The sequence below is a fragment of the Sparus aurata genome, chromosome 10 (assembly GCF_900880675.1).
Source record: "Sparus aurata chromosome 10, fSpaAur1.1, whole genome shotgun sequence".
Classification (NCBI taxonomy): domain Eukaryota; kingdom Metazoa; phylum Chordata; class Actinopteri; order Spariformes; family Sparidae; genus Sparus; species Sparus aurata.
Window position 1 is genome coordinate 34,349,864 of NC_044196.1, and position 20,611 is coordinate 34,370,474.

Here is a 20,611-nt window from a genome sequence, read left to right on the forward strand (position 1 = left end):
AGCTTGTAAACATATATCAGTGGACACAGTTTGCTTGTCCTCACACAAGTTTGGAGGTTTTAGCGGCAGACAAAACAAATGCAGAGTATTCGGCACCTTTACCGGAGCGTGATTGCGGGTGATACTCTGATACTTTAGGTGGTGTTGACCGTTGTTCTCATCTTACCAAACAAACTGAAAACACTGGCTGATTAACTCCAGAGATGGAGTGAAGCGCTCCACACGTGTCTGGCATGAACCTTCCTCGTCTAAACAAATCATTTTCGGGAAATATTACACTCGAGCTGATTGTGTTTTCTTCCCACCTGCAGCCTAACAGCAGTGGTCAGGTGGTAGGAAAGGTCCCAGGCCACTTCACCCCAGTTCTGGCTCCCTCCCCTCACCACGGCGCAGTGCGACCCGTCTCGCTGTCCATGCCCGACACTAAGCCCATCACCACATCCACAGAAGGTGAGTACGCACCAGCCGTTACTGATCCACCAAACACCAAGCGCTGCTGCTGAGGAATACTGCCAAGAACAGATATTACTTTTTTTTTTCATTATTCCTTTGCTGTGGGAAACTCTATGTGTTTCTGTCCTCCATGACAGCTCAGTGTTTGCAGGAATACTGTGAGAGCGGTAATAAGAAGAATCATGTTAAAAGATTAAATTAATACCAGGCTAAAAATTTGCATCTTCATGTTTCACTGCATTAAAGTGTCAGTCCAAAACTAACATCTGCGGTGTAAAATCATCAGTAACACATCGACTGAAAGATTTTCAAATTTAAAAAAACATTACAAGACTAGCAAATCATATTTGTGGAAAAATATCCCACGCTTGCTGACAGAATGTCCAAATTAAGGATGAATGGAAGTGGGCCAAACATTGAACCCTGTGGGACTCCACGTGCACTTTTTACTATGAATTGAGTTGTTGTTGTTGCTCTGAGTAACTCTGGATGAGAGCAGCAGCTACTTGTGAATTCCTGACATACTGATTTGTAATGCGAGTGTGTATTTGTGTTTCTGTGCTGCCTTGTTACCCAGGCTACTCAGCCCCTGGCACCCCAACGGCTAACCGTTTTGTAGGCCTGAGCCCGAGAGATCCCGCCTTCCTGCACCAGCAACAGGTGAGATCCTCACTCCCCTCCAGCACCAGCACTCAGCTCCTGTTATCCTTTTTTTTTCTGTCCCACATCTCCCCACACATCAAATGTGAAAATCCATGAAACCCCCCCAAAAAAAGCCAGTGGCATTCTGAATTTGATTTATAGGAAGGTCGGAGGTCGAGCATCGCAGTCATTGACTTAAAACATTATCAACACATCGTTATTCATACCTCAAAAAGATCGAGGCTTAGCACGTCTAAGGATAGCAGGTTATAGTGATAATCAAATCATTTTTATTCGAGCACTGTGATCATGTTCTCTCTTTACTACAGTGTTAATTTTTACGTTGTTAACACATTAAACGTTTTATTTTAAGGGACACTTTAAGATCTTTAAATTACCCATAATTTAATATCCCCAGTAGCTGAATTTGAGGATATTATCTCCATTTTATACAGCATATATTTTATAATTGTGTAAGCAAAGTAGAATTAATCTCATATTGGTAATTCATGCGGGTAAAAATGACGACAGCACTTGTACATTTTCTCTTGAATTTTCAGTATTGATAAATAATAAGTGTAATTTTGAGAGTGTGTGTGTTTGTGTGTGTGTGTGTTTGTGGTGTGTGTGTGTGAGAGTTTGAAATCTTACAGTCTAGACTGGAAAAAAACGGCATCTGTTTCCTTCAGGTCACTTTAAAGAAAAGAAATGAAAGTGTCAGGAAATTCAGTGTCATTGTGTGGCCACGGCTCAGACGATGGATGGGACATGGGGGTGACTTTGCGAGTGTAATGTGCTCAGCTCTATTTCCTTCACACACACAAACACACACACACACACACACACACGGCACATGTAATCAGCACACTGCCTCATTTACGGCACACAAGCTGAATATTTAGCGTTGGCGTCACGCGGCTGCACCAGCGTCGGCCCTCGGAACATATGTGTTGACCCGGTGTGTGTCTGTGTGTGTTTGTGAGGTTAGGAGTGTTGCGGTGTTGTCGGACGGGGAGAGAGTGCTCTCCCCCACCCCGTCTTATTGAAAGCCCTGGTCTCAGGCCAAGGCTTTTCCAACCACAACTAATTGAATGCATCTGCACGCGGCTACATAATGATCGCTGGGTTTCTCCTCAGCTCGCCTCTTTTTTTTTTTTTTTTTATGTTTAGTAAAAATGACAAAGCTGGCCTCTGTTTCCTCACTCCTCTTTCAGGGTTTCCTTTTTCTCTCTCTGGCTTTCTTACTCCCCAGTTTTTCCTAAAATCAGAGTAGGCAAAAAAAAAAATAAAAAATCTGAATGTTTGTCAGCAGTAGTGGGATGCTTTTATTCCACCCGGGAGGAGAGGGAGGAGGAGAGGGAGGAGGAGAGGGAGGATTCACTTGGCTGATGTCGCACAGTTTGTCACATTTTCTTGTAGCCCTGCTACTTCTTTCACCGAGGCACAAAGTGACTCCACTAGACAGCAGCAGTCTGACTGAAACTGCATGAGCCACTGAATTTTGTCCAAAGCTTTGCCCCCAGAGACTAAATGTGAGGCATTTTTGGAGCGTAAATCAGCCAGATATATAAATATCCTGCTCCGGTATGATAATAAAATGAGAAACACTGTTATTTTATTTCCTAATTTGTAATCATCCCAAATGTAATGCTCCTAAAACATATTTTTCCTGATCCTGTTGCACTGACAAGACAGAACATAAATTATTTTCGGCCGAGGGAAGATAAACACATCAGCGGCTTAAATTCAGAAGAAGAACGGAGGATTTCCAAGCACAACAGTGACACCTCTCTAGAAGGTTATTACGTTCTATATCCAGACGGATAAATGTTCACGTCGGCTTAGAGAACTCTAAACAGTCTTCACGTTGATTCATCATGCTTCTGCTTGTGACAGTTGTTTTTGTTTTCTGCGGTATGGAATCTGGCCCGGCGGAGCGGGCCGACACCGAGCCAAGTCCATCAGGACTAAACACTTTCACAGAATCCTCTGTCATTGTCTTCATCTGGCGGTGGGATGTTTATTGTGTGGGATCTGTGAGGCTGACTGACACTGTGAGTTGTTTAGCTGCAGCCGTTAGTCGCTAGGCTCGGTTGGGAAGGGAAGAACGTCACACGTACATGCCGAGGTCTTTAAACGTGTCAGCGGAGGGCTCGGATCATGGAGGTGCACTGTTCTTTGTCTGTCTGTCTGTCTGGCTGTGTGATGGATAGAGGCATGACTCGCACTGCTTCTGTTTCTGCTTCTGTCAGAGCGACCTTTTATATTGTTTTTTCTTTTTTAATAAAAACCGGAATCAGAAGTAGGACTGAAACTACAGATTATTTGCACAATTAATTGCTAAATTAAAGCTCATCACAGTTTCCCACAACACAAATTGACATCTTCAGATTGCTTCTTTTGTCTAAAACCCAAACACTCTTCATTTACTGTCACAAATGACAAAGGAAAGCAGCAAATTCTTACATTTAGGAGGCAGAAACTAGAAAATGTTTGACATTTTGCTTGAAAAATGACTGAAATGATGAATCAATTATCAAAATAATTATAATATTTTTTAAATCAGAGAGTCTTCATTGACTGATTGATAAACAAACTCTTAAGAAACAAACTGACCTGAAGGACCTGAACACATTTTGCTGTATTACTCTGTTTATATGTGGCGGACCCTGCCACCATTCTAGCTTTTCATCAACAGCTCGTTTATTCAGTTATGGAAAAAATAAATATATCTGAGATTGTATTATCACCATAGTCATGTTTTAAAAAATATGTTGAGTTTGAATTTCTTTTCCTAAACTACGTAGTGCCCCTTTATTAGGCGACCGACTGAAAGTCAGAATTTTAAATTTTTTTGGCAAACTGGAATGATTGTTTTGATAATGTAGCATAAACATAGATCTCCTGATGCCGATCCAATCTGCTGCTGCAGTGTAAACTCCAAACTATGAATAATAATTACATCAATTCATTACTATCAAATTAATTATAAATCATCTGATAAACTTGATAGTAAAGCTGAAAACAACCTACTTTTTTGTGTTTTTTTAGAGCAGGGCCTATTTTAAAATGTGGCCCCACTAAACACACACACACACACACACACACACACACACACACACACACACACACACACACACACAGTAGGCTTCAAAAAACAAAAAACAACACCACCACACGCTCCCACACCTGCTCTACGATTCCCAGGCAGCGAATGTGTGAAAACCCTCCATTCATCTCTCGCCTTGGTTAACCCCTCGAGGGAATGCCACCATCTAGCATTCCGCTGGGAAAGATCCGTGATCAGATGTCATTTGGTATTATCTAAGGAAGGATCCTAATCCACAATCTGCCCGCATCTGTTTGCTAACGTTCCCCAGCTCCGTCCCCCCTTTTTCCCCGCTGCCCGTGCCACTCTTGATGTGCCGGTGCCAGCGGACAGATGGCGAGCCCCTCGAGGAGCGGTGGCACCGAGCGTCTGGCCCAGCCCGCACATTTTCCAAGCTTTTGTCAGGCTGGAGAGCGCGGGAGCGGCGCGGGGGTTTAGTCTCCCATCCCTCCGTAAATACAGCGGATGGAACAAGACGCATTGTTTCCTACTCAGTGTATTAGGCAGCTTTTAATGAAGTTAAACTCATGTATTAAAACGAGGGCCATTATTAAAAGCTCCTCCTTAAAGGTGCACGCCGTAGGTTTGGGGAAGGAATTCTACTCAGAGGAGAAAAATACTAACTGACCTTAAAGAACGACACAGTTTACACTGTTTTACTTTGTTTATATGTGGCGGACCCTGCCACCTTTCTATCCTCTAACCTGCTTGTTTATTCGGTAACAGAAAACATTAATATTTCTTAATTTGTATTATTCCCTCATTAATATTATAAACATCACAATTCTGAGTTTGAATTTCTCCTCCAAGACTACGTCTCTGTTCCTCGCCCACTTTACATTTTTGTTCCGGAGAACATAACAAAAACAGATCGCTGTGTTTAAGCAGGAAGCCATCATCTTCTCCCGCCGTGTTTCGTCCAGGTGCTCAGAGGAGAAATGGGGAAAAAAAAACATTTCTCAAACCGCCACAAATGGCTCTGAATATTCAGCGTGTGCGTATATCTGATTAAATCCCTCTTAAGAGCCTCTGCAGAAACGTCTGCCGCTGCACGCAGAGTGCTAACAGTGCAGTTTTTATCCCGATGCATTACTAAATGAATGTGTTGACCACAGGGCAAGGTTAGGTTGGTATTGGCAGAGATAGCTCTCAGCTGGATTGCCGACACGTGCGCTCGCATAATGCATGCAAAGGAGACACAGTTTGTGTGTGGCTTTTTTGTTGCAGTAATTTGTAATCTGTATGTGAGGTTGGCATGTCTTAAGAGGGGGGGAGGAAGCGTGCATGCGTGTGTGTATATGTGTGTGTGCGTGGGTGCGGTTTTTAACTTCATTGTACAGATTTTGACCCCTAATCAATAAAAACAGTTAGCTAATGAAAAGAAGTCTGCATGCTGGAGGGCATGCGTACTCCTTCCTGAATCTTAAAGTGCACTTAACAGCGGAGCAGTGATTACGGACGGCGTGCATGCATCCCGCCGCTCGCACGGCTCGCAGATGAACCACAGATATGATGCTCCTCACATTTGTAATTAACTAACAAACGTTTTTTTGTTTTACTTCCAGGTTAGCTGTCACCACTAACTGTGACTGCATGCTTTTTTTTCCCTTTATGTCTCTTTTATTTCCACCCCACAGATAATGAATACACTGATTCCATTGGCTGTTTTTTCTTTTTTTAACATCAGGACTCATTTGGAGTCTTTTTGTACATTTCTGCTGCTCCTGCTTTAGGCTCTTCTGCATGCATTCTGTGTATACAGTGTTGAGTTGTAGTGTGATCTGAAGTGGAAGTTGTCTTGGCCCAGTGAACTGACTGCTAGGTTTCAATTGACAGCTGAGGAAGTGTGACTGGAGCGTGACTCAAAACGGCAGGCATTATGGCCCCAGTGCCACTGACGACACTTTGGGGATTACTTGGCAAAGGTAACCTTTTCATTCTTTCATGCCGTCTCTCTTCCACCACACCAACACACACACACACACACTCACACAAAGTTGAATTTATACCAGCATATAATAAATGATTTAGCTGATTTTTCTTCCTATATAAAGTCACATATAACTCTAATGTGTCTGGACTGTGGCTCTAAGTGTTTATGACGTGGTTGTGGACTTTTTCAGATGAGGTCATGCATTGTTCTGAAGAAAAGACATTTCCTTGTTTCTGTTCCTTCACCTGCTTCTCACCTGTCTGTGTAACCTGCAGCGCATCGTTTAGTTTTGGGGAAGAAATTTGAATCATTAGAGAAAGTTGATCGTCGTCGAATGATTTTTTCCCCTACAAAAAAACTGTTGTTGTTTTGAAAACCGCGACACAGTTCCATACTGTTTTACTCTGTTAATCTGTGGCGGACCCTGCCACCTGTCTGGCATCAAACAGCGTTCTTGGGACCTTAATTTCCTCTGAGAACAGCTTGTTTACCATAATATTAAAACTCGGAGTTTGAATTCCTTCTCCAAATCTACGTAGTGTCCCTTTAGAGAGAGAGCTGGCTCTTTTGATCTTTGTGTTTCTGTTCAAGAGTTTTTGTGTGAATCGCAGTTTCCTTTTTTAAATCGCACCATAAAGTACACAAACTCGTGAAAACAGTAGAAACCTCATATTTCTAGCGAGACTTGTGAAAGCGACGTATATTAGAAGTTTATTTCTGTTGTGATTTGATTTCACTGCTGTGTTATTCTCCCGCTGAACGACCACACAAATTGCACAATGACTCGGGGGTTTGAATTATGGCCTTGCTCTTGGACTCACACCCAACGAAAACAAAAATATCCTCATTTCATAACACAAAGCTTGATGAAGTCTAATTCGAACACACGGAGTCCAAAACCGCGCTGAATACGAGAAGTCATTCCAGGTCAGCTTTTACAGCCACGTGACGACGTTTTACTTTCCACATTTTTAACAAGCGTAGCTTTGTTTGACTTTATGCTGAAGTCATGCTTTACTTTCTTTAACTTAAAGCTACAGAAGAAAGCCCTCCCTCCCTCCCTCCCTCCTCACCCTCCCTCCCCCCTTTCCTCCATACTGTATGTCTTCCTCTCTAGGGGGGAGAGAACCTGAACCATTTCACCGTGGCAGAGCGAGCTGAGCTCAGCTTTTTCCTGTTACGTCTCCCTTTTCCCCTTTTCTCTGGAAGTGTGTGTGTGTGTGTGTGTGTGTGTGTGTACAGCTCATTTTGTGCCCGCTGAAGTTACAAATTCTTTTTTCTGCAAACACACACATGCACACAGCAGAACCCCCTCAATAGGCCTCCTAATAGGCCGGTGGAGGTAGCAGAGAGAAAACGTCCCCTGCAGCAGCTCCAGGTCTCTCACTCCGCTGGCCGACTCCTCGTCAGCGCTGCGTGTGAGGGAACAGTTAACGAGCGCAGACAAAATAGATCCCAATTAAATCCAGTTAATTTTCTTACAAAGATGGGATGGTAATTCTATTTTATTTATCCCTCTTGGATGGATTATTCACGCAAAGCCCGTCCCGACGTATAGATGGGATCAGGCGGATTCCTCTTTTATCAGGCGCGGCCCTTTTAAACGAAGCGCTCCGCAATGCCTCTTCAGAACTAGCCCCCAAATTAAAACGCTGCCAGACTCGCATGTTGCCATTGTGCAGGAAATGGGTCAGCAATCCATTAAGATGCCATTAGATAATCTAATTTAGGGAGCTAATCCTTAAACGAAGCACGCTGTACGCCCGGGCTGTGCTTGCAGGGAGCAGAATTAGTGAGGTTTTGGAGCTCGGACAGGGTGAGCGGAGGCCATCTTGAAGGTTACCTAAGGAAAAAACGGAGCGCTTGGAGTGCGGAAACACAAAGCAACCACTTGTAGGGAGAGAAAATGTAGAGGAAGAGAAGCTCTGCTAGCTGACAGCGCCATCCAGGCTGCAGCAGAACAAATGAGAACAACAATACCCAGAATTCCTGTCGTGCTGCATCCAAAAAACTGCATTTAAAACATGCATCCAACCAAATGATTAGAGGGAACAACACAGTTTCATAATGTTTGACTTTGTTTATATGTGGCGGACCCTGCCACCGTTCTATCCTCAAAGGTGGGAACACCTTTTAAATTCAGTTATGGAATTAATAGATATTTCTGAGTTGCTTTACAACCTCATTAATATTGTAAATATTAAGATTCTGAGGTTGACTTTCTTCAGCACAGTTTGGACTCGCAGTTCATACTAATGAGGCAAATCTCAATTAGCAGTGACAGGAGGACTTCAGCCTGATTGTAAAGGAGTTCTGTGCATCAGAACCGGGCCCAGCGCTGCCTCAGGTTATGGGATGCAGATACGGACTGACAGCCATCGATTTTAACAAGATTAAAACCGATCCGCGGACAAAAGGCCCCGCGAGTCCGCTTCTGTAGCTGTGTGGTCCCCCTTAATGTAAGCCATTACCTGAGAGGAGTTTCATAAGGAAAGAGAAAAACACTGAGAGGATGGAGGAAAGAATGGAGGGAGGGTGGAAGAGAGAGAGAGAGAAAGAAAGAAAGAAAGAAAGAAAGGGGAAGGAGAAAGCAGCAGCCCTCGGCCCACTCTGTGCGCTCTTTGTTCAGCAAGGTAGGAAAAACTTAATCCCCCCTTTCCTGTCCGATGATTTTTGGCAGGGTGAAAGAGAGACGGGGCGAGCGAGGGAGGGAAGAAAGCAGGAGAGAGAGAGAGGATAGCATAAGGACGGGTCGGACAGGGGAGGAAAAAAAACCTGCGAGAGAGGATTAGCCTCGAGGTTGTCTTTTAACTCTTTGCGAGCGTAACCTCAGACTCGAGTCTGTTTGCTATTTTGGAACACATCTTGTCTTTCTTTCTGTCGCCGCTCATTAAAGAGTCTGACTCTTTCGGGGGGGTTCGAGGTGAAGTGAATTTGCACTCGCATTGTTTTTAAGTCTAAAGACGAGCGACTAGTGATTTGTATAAAATGCAGACTGGTCGATCGGCGGCGCAGACGGTGTTGTCTTCTGTCTGTTTTCGTCTCCTCCTCCTCGTCATCCAGCTTTTCTTTTCTCCTGCAAAACGTCTCTCCTTCATCTGCTTTTTCCCCTCTCGCTCTTTTTCCATCCTTCCTGATGCGTACAGGTTGCGCGTGAAAAAAAGAAAGTTTGTCAGGTATCCTCAGACTTAGCGAGGGGGTTGATGTGAGAGGGTGATGGGTGAGTGCACACTGGGGGCCTGAGGGGGGAGAAAAGGGGGTGAGGGTGGTGGTGGGAGGGTGGGGGGGGGCTAATTATCTGACATCTACGTAGCGCAGCACCCCACGGGAACAACATGCTGCTTGTTCCCGCTCGCGTTTTCAGTTAGCGCCGTTGCTCCGCAGGAACAATCACTGTGTTGTTTTGCCATTAGCGTGAGATGAATAGGGATGGGACAGCTTTGTGTAGGGTGCCCCCAACCCCCCCCCCCCCCCACCCCAACACACACACACACACACACACACACACACACACACACACCCTCCTCCACCACCAATCACTCCCCCCTCTCATGCTTTTCTATACTGCCTTGAATGCAGAGAAGAGGACCTGCGTCACGTGACGTCCTTCACTGGGAATCAAGTGGAATCACCTCCGCTCAGCCGTCCCTCCCGTTTTCTTGTTTACCCCCTTTCTGTCCCAACACAACAAAAAAAAGACCTTCCGCCCGGATGAGTGTCAGCAGAGCGGTGACGCCGGTCATTAGCGAGAGCGGTTGTTCAGGATAATTGAAAGAAAGAATCTGATTTTGACTGCACAAACAAGTTAACGGCATGTGACTAATCTCTCCGTCTCCCTCTCTTGTTTTCTCTCTCCTCACAGTCCTGGTACCTGGGCGAGCTTAGTTCCATTCCAAGTGTCGAACGGGACTCCGATTCTGCCAACAAATGTCCACCACCAGAACTACAGCATAAACATCATTGGTGAGCCCCTGGTCCCCGCTGAGACTGGGAACTGAGCGACGCAGAGGCCCGGATGAGCCCCAGGGTGGATGGGTGTTGGTGGTGCAGAGCTAGCACTACAGGTGTCCGCAGCCATGGATGAAACCAGCAAAGCAGCAGGAGCTGCACAATCGTCCCCTTCCTCGTCCCTCCCTGCTCCCCTCCTCCCCCGTCCCTCCCCATGAAGGACACTGGCCGTGAAGTGAAGACGAGGGTTGGTTCAGAGGGAAAGAAAAAAAAGAAAATAAAAAAGAGAACGCTTCAGGTCTGCTGTGTCCTCGCCCGAGCCCGGCCCACACATCCACCACCCACCAGTCAGTTGTTGTGTTTGCAGAACTTCTCAATCCATTCAAATACTGTGATGTATAGATGCCTTAATGTTTTATTGCATGACACTCTAGTCTCTTAGCGGCAATTCCTACTATTTTTCCATGTTGGGGGAAGATGTAAAATCCTGATTTACACACAAGCGAAGAGGTCTGCGTAGCGACAACCTCTGCCTGGTGGATGGCTCCCAGAATGGAAGCTCTCCAGCTCAGACCTCTTGAAAAGAGGCTCAACCCCACGTCAAACGATTCACTGTGTACACCATAGGAACAAAAAAAAAATTGTGAATTCAGAGTGTTTTCTTCTTCCGTTTTTGATTTCAGTTTACTGTGATACGACTCTTTGTTCGGAAAAATGTGTTGACTTTTGCTTATTCTTTACTGCTACTTACTTTGAGAATTAAAACACTTACGGTAAGAGTTGAGAACTCTTGATGCGGTTTTCAAAAAACACTAAATGTTAGGCTTGAGATTGGACCCCTCATTAGAGAATTTGCAACTCCTTTACAAAAGGATTTTTTTTTAAAAAGCGACGGAGCATAAGAAAATCTCGATAGAGGCAAGTGCAATTGAATTTTTGAAGGGAAGCTATCAGTCTGTCAGCCCTAAGACTCTAAAGGAAGGGGGATAAACTAAACATTAAATGGATTTATGGGTAAAATGTTTAAGGAAACATTTGAATTTGATTTCAGTCACATATCCGTCTCCTCACATGAGCGAAACATCAAGCGTGAAAGGCAGTTGAAGGCAAGCACGAAGCTACCTGTGCAGCGCTGAGCGAAACCAGCACTTCTGTTGAGCCCTTCCCGTCACTAGGGGGAGATTTCTTTTAATTTATTCTGGGGGGAAAAAAAAATAACCGAACATAAGCAAAGAAATGAGACGCACATAGTGTGTTAAAAAGGCATTTCTGTTTTCTTTTTTTTTTTCCTCTTCTTCTTTGTATTAAATGTTCACGATAAGATCACGAGCATAATGCATTTGGCCATCAGCTTCTAAAGCTTATGTTTACACAAGAAAAAAAAAAAATATGGAATGCAAAGTGTTAATTAAATGGAAATGTACAATTCATGCAAATGTACAGTAGGCTTATGTGTAAAGCTAGTTTGTGCAAGGTTAACTCTGCAGTGGAAGAGGTTGAAAAAGCTGAAATTATGAATCCAGGTGGTGGCAAATCCCTGAAATCTAGAATTGTGCACGGGCATGTTCACAGCCATTGCCTCTCCAGTCCAGACGTATTTATACAAGGAAAAATCTCTCCAATACTCTTAATTTGCACGATGACATATAGTCCACATTACGTGCCTTGCCTTTGAATATAGAGACATCACTACACTTGTTTTTTGCTGCATTTATCATTATAGATAAAAAAAAATTAACATTTTTATGATAAGAATTGTTTTGTACTCTGAATGAAATTGTTGATTTTTAACTTCATGTACTACTCTATCTCACAGTTACATCGCATATCAAGGCTGTGTATAGTCGCCGTTTTAAAGTTTGTAATCAACCAGCATTCTTTTTTTTTTTTTTTTTTTTTTTCTCTCCTCAGTATTTTGGTGGTTTTTCTAATAACCTGTCATCTTTTTTTTTTTTTTTTTTTTTTTTCCTTTATTGCTCATTTTTGTTCATCTTCCAGTTACTATTGCGGAGGGTGGAATTCAGAATTATGAAAAATTATGCAATACCAAGTTTTGCCTATGTAGGTAGTGCTTATAGATGCGTCAATTATTAGAGGCTAGTTTGGAGATAGACAATATTGTAATGCATTTATTTTGTTGATATCGTTGTTTGTCGTTGTTGTTGTTGATGATGTTGTTGTTGTTGTGGGTGTTTTTCCTTTTTTATTGACCAAAGTGGGGACTGCTTTCTATGCAGTGTATGACAAGGTCTTTCTTTTTCTTTTCCTTTCTTTCGTTCTTTAGCGTATCGGCCTACCGAATGACGGTGTTCCAGTGTATTTTGAATTCGGGAGTTTTAGCGGGAGGGGCGGTTATTTTTCTAGAAGTGCTTATAAAAAAAACAAAAAAAAGAAAGAAAGAAATGCACCCCTTGGTCTTTCTACGGCTGCAAAGTCACTGATTGGTCTACTGTGACTCTTACTTTCAACTTTCCACCTGGGGTGCTAGCGCGTGACCTTGAAGGAGCTCATTTTTTTTTCACAGGAGAGACGGCTTGACTTGAGCGTGACAATCATTTTAAGAAATCATTCTCGCCTAGAAAAAGAAAAAAAACCCCACCCTGTCGTAAGAAAATCCCTTGAAGCTGGACGGATAGCGTTGCACGCTTTTGCCGAATCGTACACCAGACGTCACCGAATGCAACTCCCAAGTAGATGCCTTAAACACATCAGCGAAGTGGCCTGTGACCTGCGCAACAATCACACACCGACTAATGCTACTGAGACCTGTCCGAATCAGTTGCAGACAGGCTCAAGCAAGCCTTTAGAAAGTATTTTATAAGTAGTAGATTTGTATAAATGTATATACGATGTGCACATATGTCGATTCCTGAGATACTTCCCCAGCAGAGCCCCGAGCAGTAAACATTGGACCGTGGTTTTTTTTCTAACTTCCTCTCCAGTGGCCCAGTAGAAGCTTAAATAGAATCCACTAGAAGAAAAATTATAGCACTTAAACAGCACATAGGCAATCGTCTTCTCCCCCAACGTGCAGTGTTTTCAACCTAGTCTTAAACTAAATCTCTCAGGCGTATTCCAGGGCATTATTTATATCAATCATTACCATTTTTAATGTATAAAGGAAACAGAGGATATTTCCTCACAGAGAGAGCAGCGCCTCCGTAGCTGCCGTGACACCTTTTGCACTCTTTCCCTACAATCGTGAAAGAATCGTCTCCCTTCGGAGAGACGCCACGACGCTCCGGCGCCAGCCGCGGGGTCCAGAAGCAGAACACGTTCTTTTGAAAAATAATCCTCAAGTCAAGCTCCATCTCTCCGTCTTCACCCAGATTTCTTATGCAGAAAAAACTAGAAGAAGTCACCCCGTTCTATGTGCACTGTTCTGTCTTTCCTTTGTTTTGTTTATTGTTTTATCCTTTTTTTTTCTTCTTTTAAAAGAAAAACTACAAGTGCTTTGCAGCCTTTGGCCATTGGAGACCCCACTGAAGTGCATTGTCCCCGTGTGTGCGTATGTGTGCATGTGTGTGTGTGTGTGTGTGTGTGTGTGTGTGTGATACAAATGTGTCAGGGTCACTGTGCTGTTGGTGTTTATTTGAATAGGAGACTGTACATAAAGGTAAATATCCTGATTGCGTCGATAGCAGTAGTCTGTGGGGTTGAACTCTGCTTTGGCAGCTTGGGTGTACGTGTGTGTGTGTGTGTGTGTGTGTGTGTGTGTGTGTGTGCGTGTGTGTGTGTGTGTGTGTGTGTGATCGAGTGCCTCTGACACGACACACCGAGAGAAGATGAGGGTCTTTCTATTGATTTAAGAAAAGGAAAAACAGCAGCCTGCCGCGGGTCAGGAGTTTGTACACTGTAAACTTTCTCGAGAGTTTTTCTCTTCAGCCCTTATTTGTAAATCTTCAATTCTGGGGAAAAAAAATGAGTCAGTTCCATTTTAGGAAGAAAAAAAAAAGAAATATTGGGTTTTCTTTTTGTTTATTTGTGTCGGAGGCTGGATTTGAGTTAGAACTCTCCAGGTTTCCCCCGATCGGTAGAATCTAAAGTGTTTTCATCAGTTGTTGTGATCCTGTACGTGAAAGTCAAGAAACAAGGGAGGAAATATTCTATACAGATCCATAAATATTAAAAAAAACAACAACAATGAAGGCTTTTTTATTATTATGAATATTATTATTTCTGATCTTGATTAGCACTTAGATATTTCCATTTGGAAAAAACACTTCATGAATATTTGAATTGTTGTTCTTTCATTAGTGTGGCCATAGCGAGTGTGATGTGATTTATCTCCTTTTTCTTTTCTTTTTGTTTTGTTTTTTTGTTAAATGGGTGTGAATTCTTGTCCAACAAGACTCGTGGTGTGAGTGTGTTCCTTGTAGCAGCTGGGAGGTGACGTCACTTCACCAGTAGAGAGAAAGAATTGAAAATAAAAATTTAAAAAAAGGCCCCAGATTGCACCTGAAGCGAGAAGCAGGGTAAAATCTGCAGTGACAAACGTCCTCGATGAATCTATCACATTTCTTTTTCTTCTTTTTATTTTACTTTTTTCAAGATTGGTGCTACATTTCCGTGTAGTTCAGATCGTCTCGGCTCGTACGCGGACGACTGCTCCTATAAAAAAAAAAAAAAAATGAATAATCTATTTGAAGATCAGCAGCAGCATCTGGGCATCACATCTTTTTTGCACATTCCACATGCTGTCAATGCCTGATGTGATGTAGGAAACCCTTCATTCACACTACAAACAAACATGACATTAATTGCAGGTGCTCCAGAGTCGGGTTACTGCACCTTCCAGCTGACGGTGTAGTCGGGCAAGGTTGCGTCTTTCTGCTGAATGTAGCCTGTCAAAATTAAAGCTCTTGATATTTTAATCAGTGTTCCACCCATCAGCAGCTGCAGGAGCCGTTTCCCAGGCAGATTTTGACACTCGCTTTTTTTTGGGTGTGTGTGTTTTTTTTTAGTATTATGTCACTGCGATCATCGAGAAACAGGACGACTTTATGCAAGGAGGACCTGTGGCACTCATGCAATACGTGTGATTATTTTTCTCTCCTTCTTTTCAAACGAATGTCACGCATTCTGCAGTCCGACGAGAGCGTAGAGGAACTTCATTTCTTTCATCCCATACGAGCAATATACAGTACACCTTCCATACGTTGGCTAGCTGCTAGTCACTCGGCATCAGGTTGTTATAAAACATGAGAAACCAGCATTTTTACAGGATGTAACATTCACCAAAAGAAGACAAAAAGATAGCAATGCAGTGCCTGTTCAACGCTGTCCAAGTGTCTGTTGTATATAATTGTAAGATGTGATAGACTTAACTTTCATATGTGACAAGAAAAAAAGAAAAAATCAGAGAAAACACACCTTCACGCGGAAGAGAATGTGGCGAACTCACCTGGAAAACATGCTCGTCATGACTTCTTCGATGGTTTTGGAGATTTTTTGTTTTGTTTTTACTGATTTTTTAATTTTCAATGCCCACGTCAAGCTTGTTGGAAAATCTGAGAGGAAATGTTCACTCTTTTTTTTTATTATTCTTTTCTTTTTTTGAGGAGGAGGAGGAGGAGTGGGGCGGGAGGTGTCAGTGCTACGTTAAATCGCAGTGAAAGGATCAAAAAATTATTTTCTTTTCTCCGAAGATTCGTCACCATTTTTTTTTCTCTGCAGGGCTGATTTATTTTTGGGTCTTGTGGCACTTTTACTTCCCTCTGCGCACACGTTTCTACTTGATGAATCATGGTGGAATTATATATATATATATATTCTGAACAACAACAACAACACCAACAAAACAATATGTAAACAGTCTCCAGTAGTGATCGTAGTTACACTGCAAGTGTGTGCAAAGGTCTATGTATGTATCTGAATGTACGTTTTAGAGGACTTTTTGGAAACTTTTTTTGTTTTTTATCTTTTCATTGACAGTTTAGGAGCCACAGGTGTCCATTGTGAACTGTATAGCGAAGGCCTTGATATCCCTTCTTTTATTGATTTTAGAAACGCCGAGCATTAGGCGATGCCTTCAAGCTGGTTACATTTGGTGCAGGGGCTAAAATTGCCACAAGATTAAAATCAGTGTAAATAAAGGCTCAACTTTTTGTGATTGTTACTGTTATATCCAGCCTATACTGCTAGCAGCTGTTTTTACTGCAGTCAATTACTGGAAGTGGATATATTTCCTATGCAAAACTGTTTAAACAATAAAATGAGCTATGCTACAAAAATGACTCTCGTGTTATGGCTGTTTTCTCGTGTTTATTTTATCATATTTGGTTTTGAATGATTGCAGATTTTGAGAGCTGAATACGAAAGTTCTCACTTGTCAGACGATGTTTGATGAAGAGGCAGAAACATTTCTGTACTCGAGCCAGTTTGGCTGGAAATTGTTGGGAAATTCAAAAAGCACTGAGTTGGACTTTTAAATTTAGGGACTGTATGAAAATGATAACGGTGGGAAGGAGGAGGAGGAGGAGATGTTGGAGGGTTGTTTCAGTGATTATTCAAACCTTTCCATGTCCCAGATTAGTTCTTCCACAGAGAGATTTATCATAAAATAAATTCATGCACACTTAAAAGGTTGAGTGTGTTTTTGATGATTTAACGCCGTGCGACTCGGACATTGTGTAACTATATCAGGCCCTGCTTCACCTGACCTAACACAAAGGTATTTTCTTATTTACAGTCTGTATTAGACTGAAGATTAAGTACACTGTTCAGGATCACCGCACGCAGGAAAGTCTGTAAAAGCAGGCTAGCTGCCGCAGGGGTGGAATAAGGACAGAACGCCAAATCAGAGCAACGACGGCCATCTGACGTTAAGTATTAAACTAATTGGATTTCATCGATTTTAAAGTGTGTCTGTGGCGGTTTTTCCACTGAAAGCAAACATTAGTTTTCGTGTCCTGGAGCGATCCCATGACCCCACATACCCGCGCTCCGCCGTGGTATTACTCCAGCTAATCTACTGTAATACCCCAATCCCGGAGGAATGGGAGACAGACCGGAGTGTTTGGACCACAGCAGAATCAGTCTGTTGGGACCTCGGCGGGTCATACGAGGCAACATCCATCTGGGTCACTGTGTCAAGTACATGAAGCTCTGATCTAGTAAGCCCTTCTAATGGGATTGAGGACATTGAAGGAGGCAAAAGTCAGGCTAAAGCGCCAATTAAGTCTCATTACGGGGCTGTGTGATGGGCTCAGGGCTCAGCTGGACACTTGATGACAGCAACGGGCGCCGTCAGCGGTGCCCACAACACCGGGCGCCCCGTCCGCGGCAGGGGCGCCCTCCTGACGGCAGGTTGAGGCACTGCACACCAATCAGAGCAGCCCACCTGGCCTTGGGCACGAACCAGAGTTCATTTGGCTATCATTAAAGAGGACCAACAATGTGGCATGCTGATATAAAATTACCCGATCTATAATGGTAATCATCATGCCATTTATCAAAATTGGCCAGTTGAGTCAACATCTGGCTTCAATAGGGGGCTCCAGTCGGTGAGGGTCTTGGCAGCGCCTTATACTCTACATATTTTCCACTCTCTTTTATCAAGGCCTGCTGTCAGTGATTTGACGAAGCTAAATAGATGATGATTTGGCCCTATTATGTTTCGCAGGGCTCAAGCAAAGGGGATTTGTTGATTGCCTTTGTGTTTGTCCATTTTTTCTCTCCCCCCTCCTTCCACCCTCACGGATCCAGAGAGAGGTAACGGCGCCTTGCGGTTCTCCGACGTGCGTCCGACTGTGTACCGAGGAGAGGATGGAGAGGGGGGAGGAAGCACAGCGAGAACTCTCACACAGCCCTGCGAGTGCAGAGGCTGGACCCGGGCTGCTGGACCCGGGCCAATGCCAGCACAAAGAACTCTGTCACATCCCAAAGTTTTATTGGAGGGATATAATATTCATCTTGTGTGCTGTTGGAATCAGGTAATGAATTAATCGGATCCTTTCGTCTGCTGGCATCAAAGTGTAAGTGTAATGCACTTTATCTCGCAGGAAGTCATTAAGGCAGAATTTGGCAGATTCTTTATTGGTTTATGACTAACGGAAGGATTTATATTGCAAGTGTTTTCGTGCAGACAATGCAGAGCTCATGATTTCAATACAAAAAGGAATCAAAACATTAACTTTGTCGAAACAGATAAAATCTGTCTCTTTGAAAGTAAATCCACAGGGGAAAGGGGGTTTCAGAGACCCGGACTCCACATGAAAGAACGGTCCAACATTTGGGGAAATACAATTATTCCACATCATGGCGAGAGTTAGAGGAGAAGGTCAACACGACTCTCATGTCTGTATGCTAAATACGAGGTTATACCCAGCAGATGGTTAGCTTAGCTTAGCTTAGCATTACAACTGGAGTCAGGGAAGCAATTGTCAGTATTTTGTTGCCATAATTTGCCAGTTCTTGAGTTCATACTCCCAAAAAACTACAACCGGAGTAGCTAACTGCTAACAGCCACTTCTGTATTCTCTTTGTCCATCAATGGTGTTATAGCTACTGGTAGCTTGTTAGCTCAGTTAGCCGTGCAGCTAGCTGGACTGCCTGGGGAGTGTTGTTTACACGGCTACTCTTCGTAACAAATTCTTAAAAATGGAAAAAATGTTATTATTAGCAACAGATAATATTAGTTATTAGCTGTTTTGTTGAAATGCTAACGTTATTTTGCACAGTCACACTAACGACGGGACCAGGGACAGGTGAGGTGGGTGAGGAGGGAGGAGGACAGGTGAGGTAAGGAGGGGAACAACAGGAAGAGACACACAAGGGCACAGTTTCAAAATAAAAGTGGAAATGAAACAATAAAACCCAGGATCATTACATCTGCACTGAGCAGCCACAGTGAGTAAGTATATTTCACAAATTATCAAGCTAATTCTTTAACTAAGTAATAAGAGTTATGACAGCAGGTTGTGCTTTGTTAAAATCAAAAAGGTAGGTTTGTTTTTTGTAAGTTAGCTTCGAGGTATTAGTTGTTTGCTGACGTTTATTAGCTAACGTTACATTAGGAAAGCCGACATATTTGGTTAATTTGTTGTGGGACTAAATGTGGCACGTTGCAGTCAGTGTGTGTGTTAAAGAGGCGCTAAGCTAAGACACTTAGCTTAGCGACAGATAGTGTCACATTTGGTGAAACTACCACCAACATGCAGTAAGAAATAAATAAATCCTCCACTTGGCTGTTTTATTTTGTATTCTTCAGACAGATTCCACCATGTATCATTAAATTATTGTCTTAAACTGTATCGATTATTGCATCAACGCTGTATCGTGATATTATCAACATCATAGTGTGAGTTTCTCTTTGTTTCTAATAAAACACTTAGATTACAAATAAAACAGTAAAACCTGAGTCTTAAACATTTTCCTACGATATAAATGACACTTTGCTAAATTTACTTCTTTGAGCTTCCATGGTGAATAAGCATATTTCCCAAAATACCAAGCTATTTATTTTAGCTCAAATACATTTGAAGACTTTAAAAAGGCAAGAAATCTGGTAAAAGCCCGTCTCTTCATGAGACCTCAGACAACGGCCTGCGTCAGTTTGCAAAAATGTAGTTGAGGAGAGCTCGGGGAATAAAAGAGGGCTGTCTGAAAACACACTAGTCCTAAATAGTACTCTCAGCTCTGCGTATTCCCACACAAATTTGCATAAATTTCATAGTCTAAGTCATGGACTGTGGCTGGAGCGTGTTATTAGTCTATCTTTAGGTGGAAGTACAGGCCGATCACACTGAGGGTCGTTGTTATCTCATTGAATGCACCCTGGTATTACACCCGGCGGATTGAGAGTGGGTCTTAAGATCGTGGGATTTGTTCACATATTAAAGCATGTCTGTTTGGATGCGCAGAAAAGAAACAGGTGTTCAGCGTTTCTGTGTGTGTGTGTGTGTGTGAGAGGAAGCGAGTTCATGTGTGCATCTTTGTGTCGCCCCCTGTGATGTTTGTTCGGAGGCACCAACGCGCACATGGGATGAGAACACGCTGTTCATGTGTGTGTTTGTGTGTGTGTATGACTTGACAGAGGGGTTGGGGGGGGGGGGTTGCTTTATTGAAAAGTACTCCTCTCCTCCCCTGTTCAACATGCTGGATTAGCACCAGCAGTTTCCCATGGAGCCGTCCCTCCCAGCCCCCTGCCCATTTGCATAAGGCGCAGACAGGCGGAGATGTGACAAACAAACCTGGCACACACAGCGCCGGCTGCCTCCCTTCCATGAACTCTTTCCCCGCTTCTCGCCACGACAAGGAGGAGACACAAGATGGAGCTCCAGCAAAAACCCACCTGCACACACTCTTCGTCATAAACGGCCCGGTTACTGAGGCCAACATGTAAATAAAATGAAAGGCGGCAGCAGACTGAGGCCCGTGTTCCTGCAGGGGATCATAGTGATTCACAAGGAAAGGAAAGCGAGGGCCTTAAGGAGGTGAGAAGGGCTTTCATTGCTCTGTCATTTGGACAAAACTTCCCCTGAATCAAAGTATCCTCCCTTTTGGATTTTTCTCCTTCTCCAAGA

At 43.2% G+C, this 20,611-nt stretch overlaps 1 protein-coding gene across 9 annotated transcripts in view; it reads left to right on the plus strand.

Annotated features, from left to right (window-relative positions):
* LOC115589492 (nuclear factor 1 B-type) overlaps window positions 1-16,321 on the plus strand; it is a 68,418-nt gene extending 52,097 nt beyond the window's left edge. For 5 of the 9 annotated variants that reach the window (XM_030430401.1, XM_030430404.1, XM_030430405.1 and 2 more), the window contains 4 exons: window positions 312-450; window positions 1,031-1,113; window positions 6,041-6,129; window positions 10,000-16,321. In XM_030430401.1, the coding sequence (XP_030286261.1) occupies window positions 312-450; window positions 1,031-1,113; window positions 6,041-6,129; window positions 10,000-10,135 (447 nt within the window). In that variant the 3' untranslated portion in view covers window positions 10,136-16,321. The remainder of the gene's footprint in view (window positions 1-311; window positions 451-1,030; window positions 1,114-6,040; window positions 6,130-9,999) is intronic. The other 4 variants (XM_030430402.1, XM_030430400.1, XM_030430406.1 and 1 more) reach the window with 2 other exon arrangements.
* The last annotated feature ends 4,290 nt before the right edge of the window (window positions 16,322-20,611 follow it).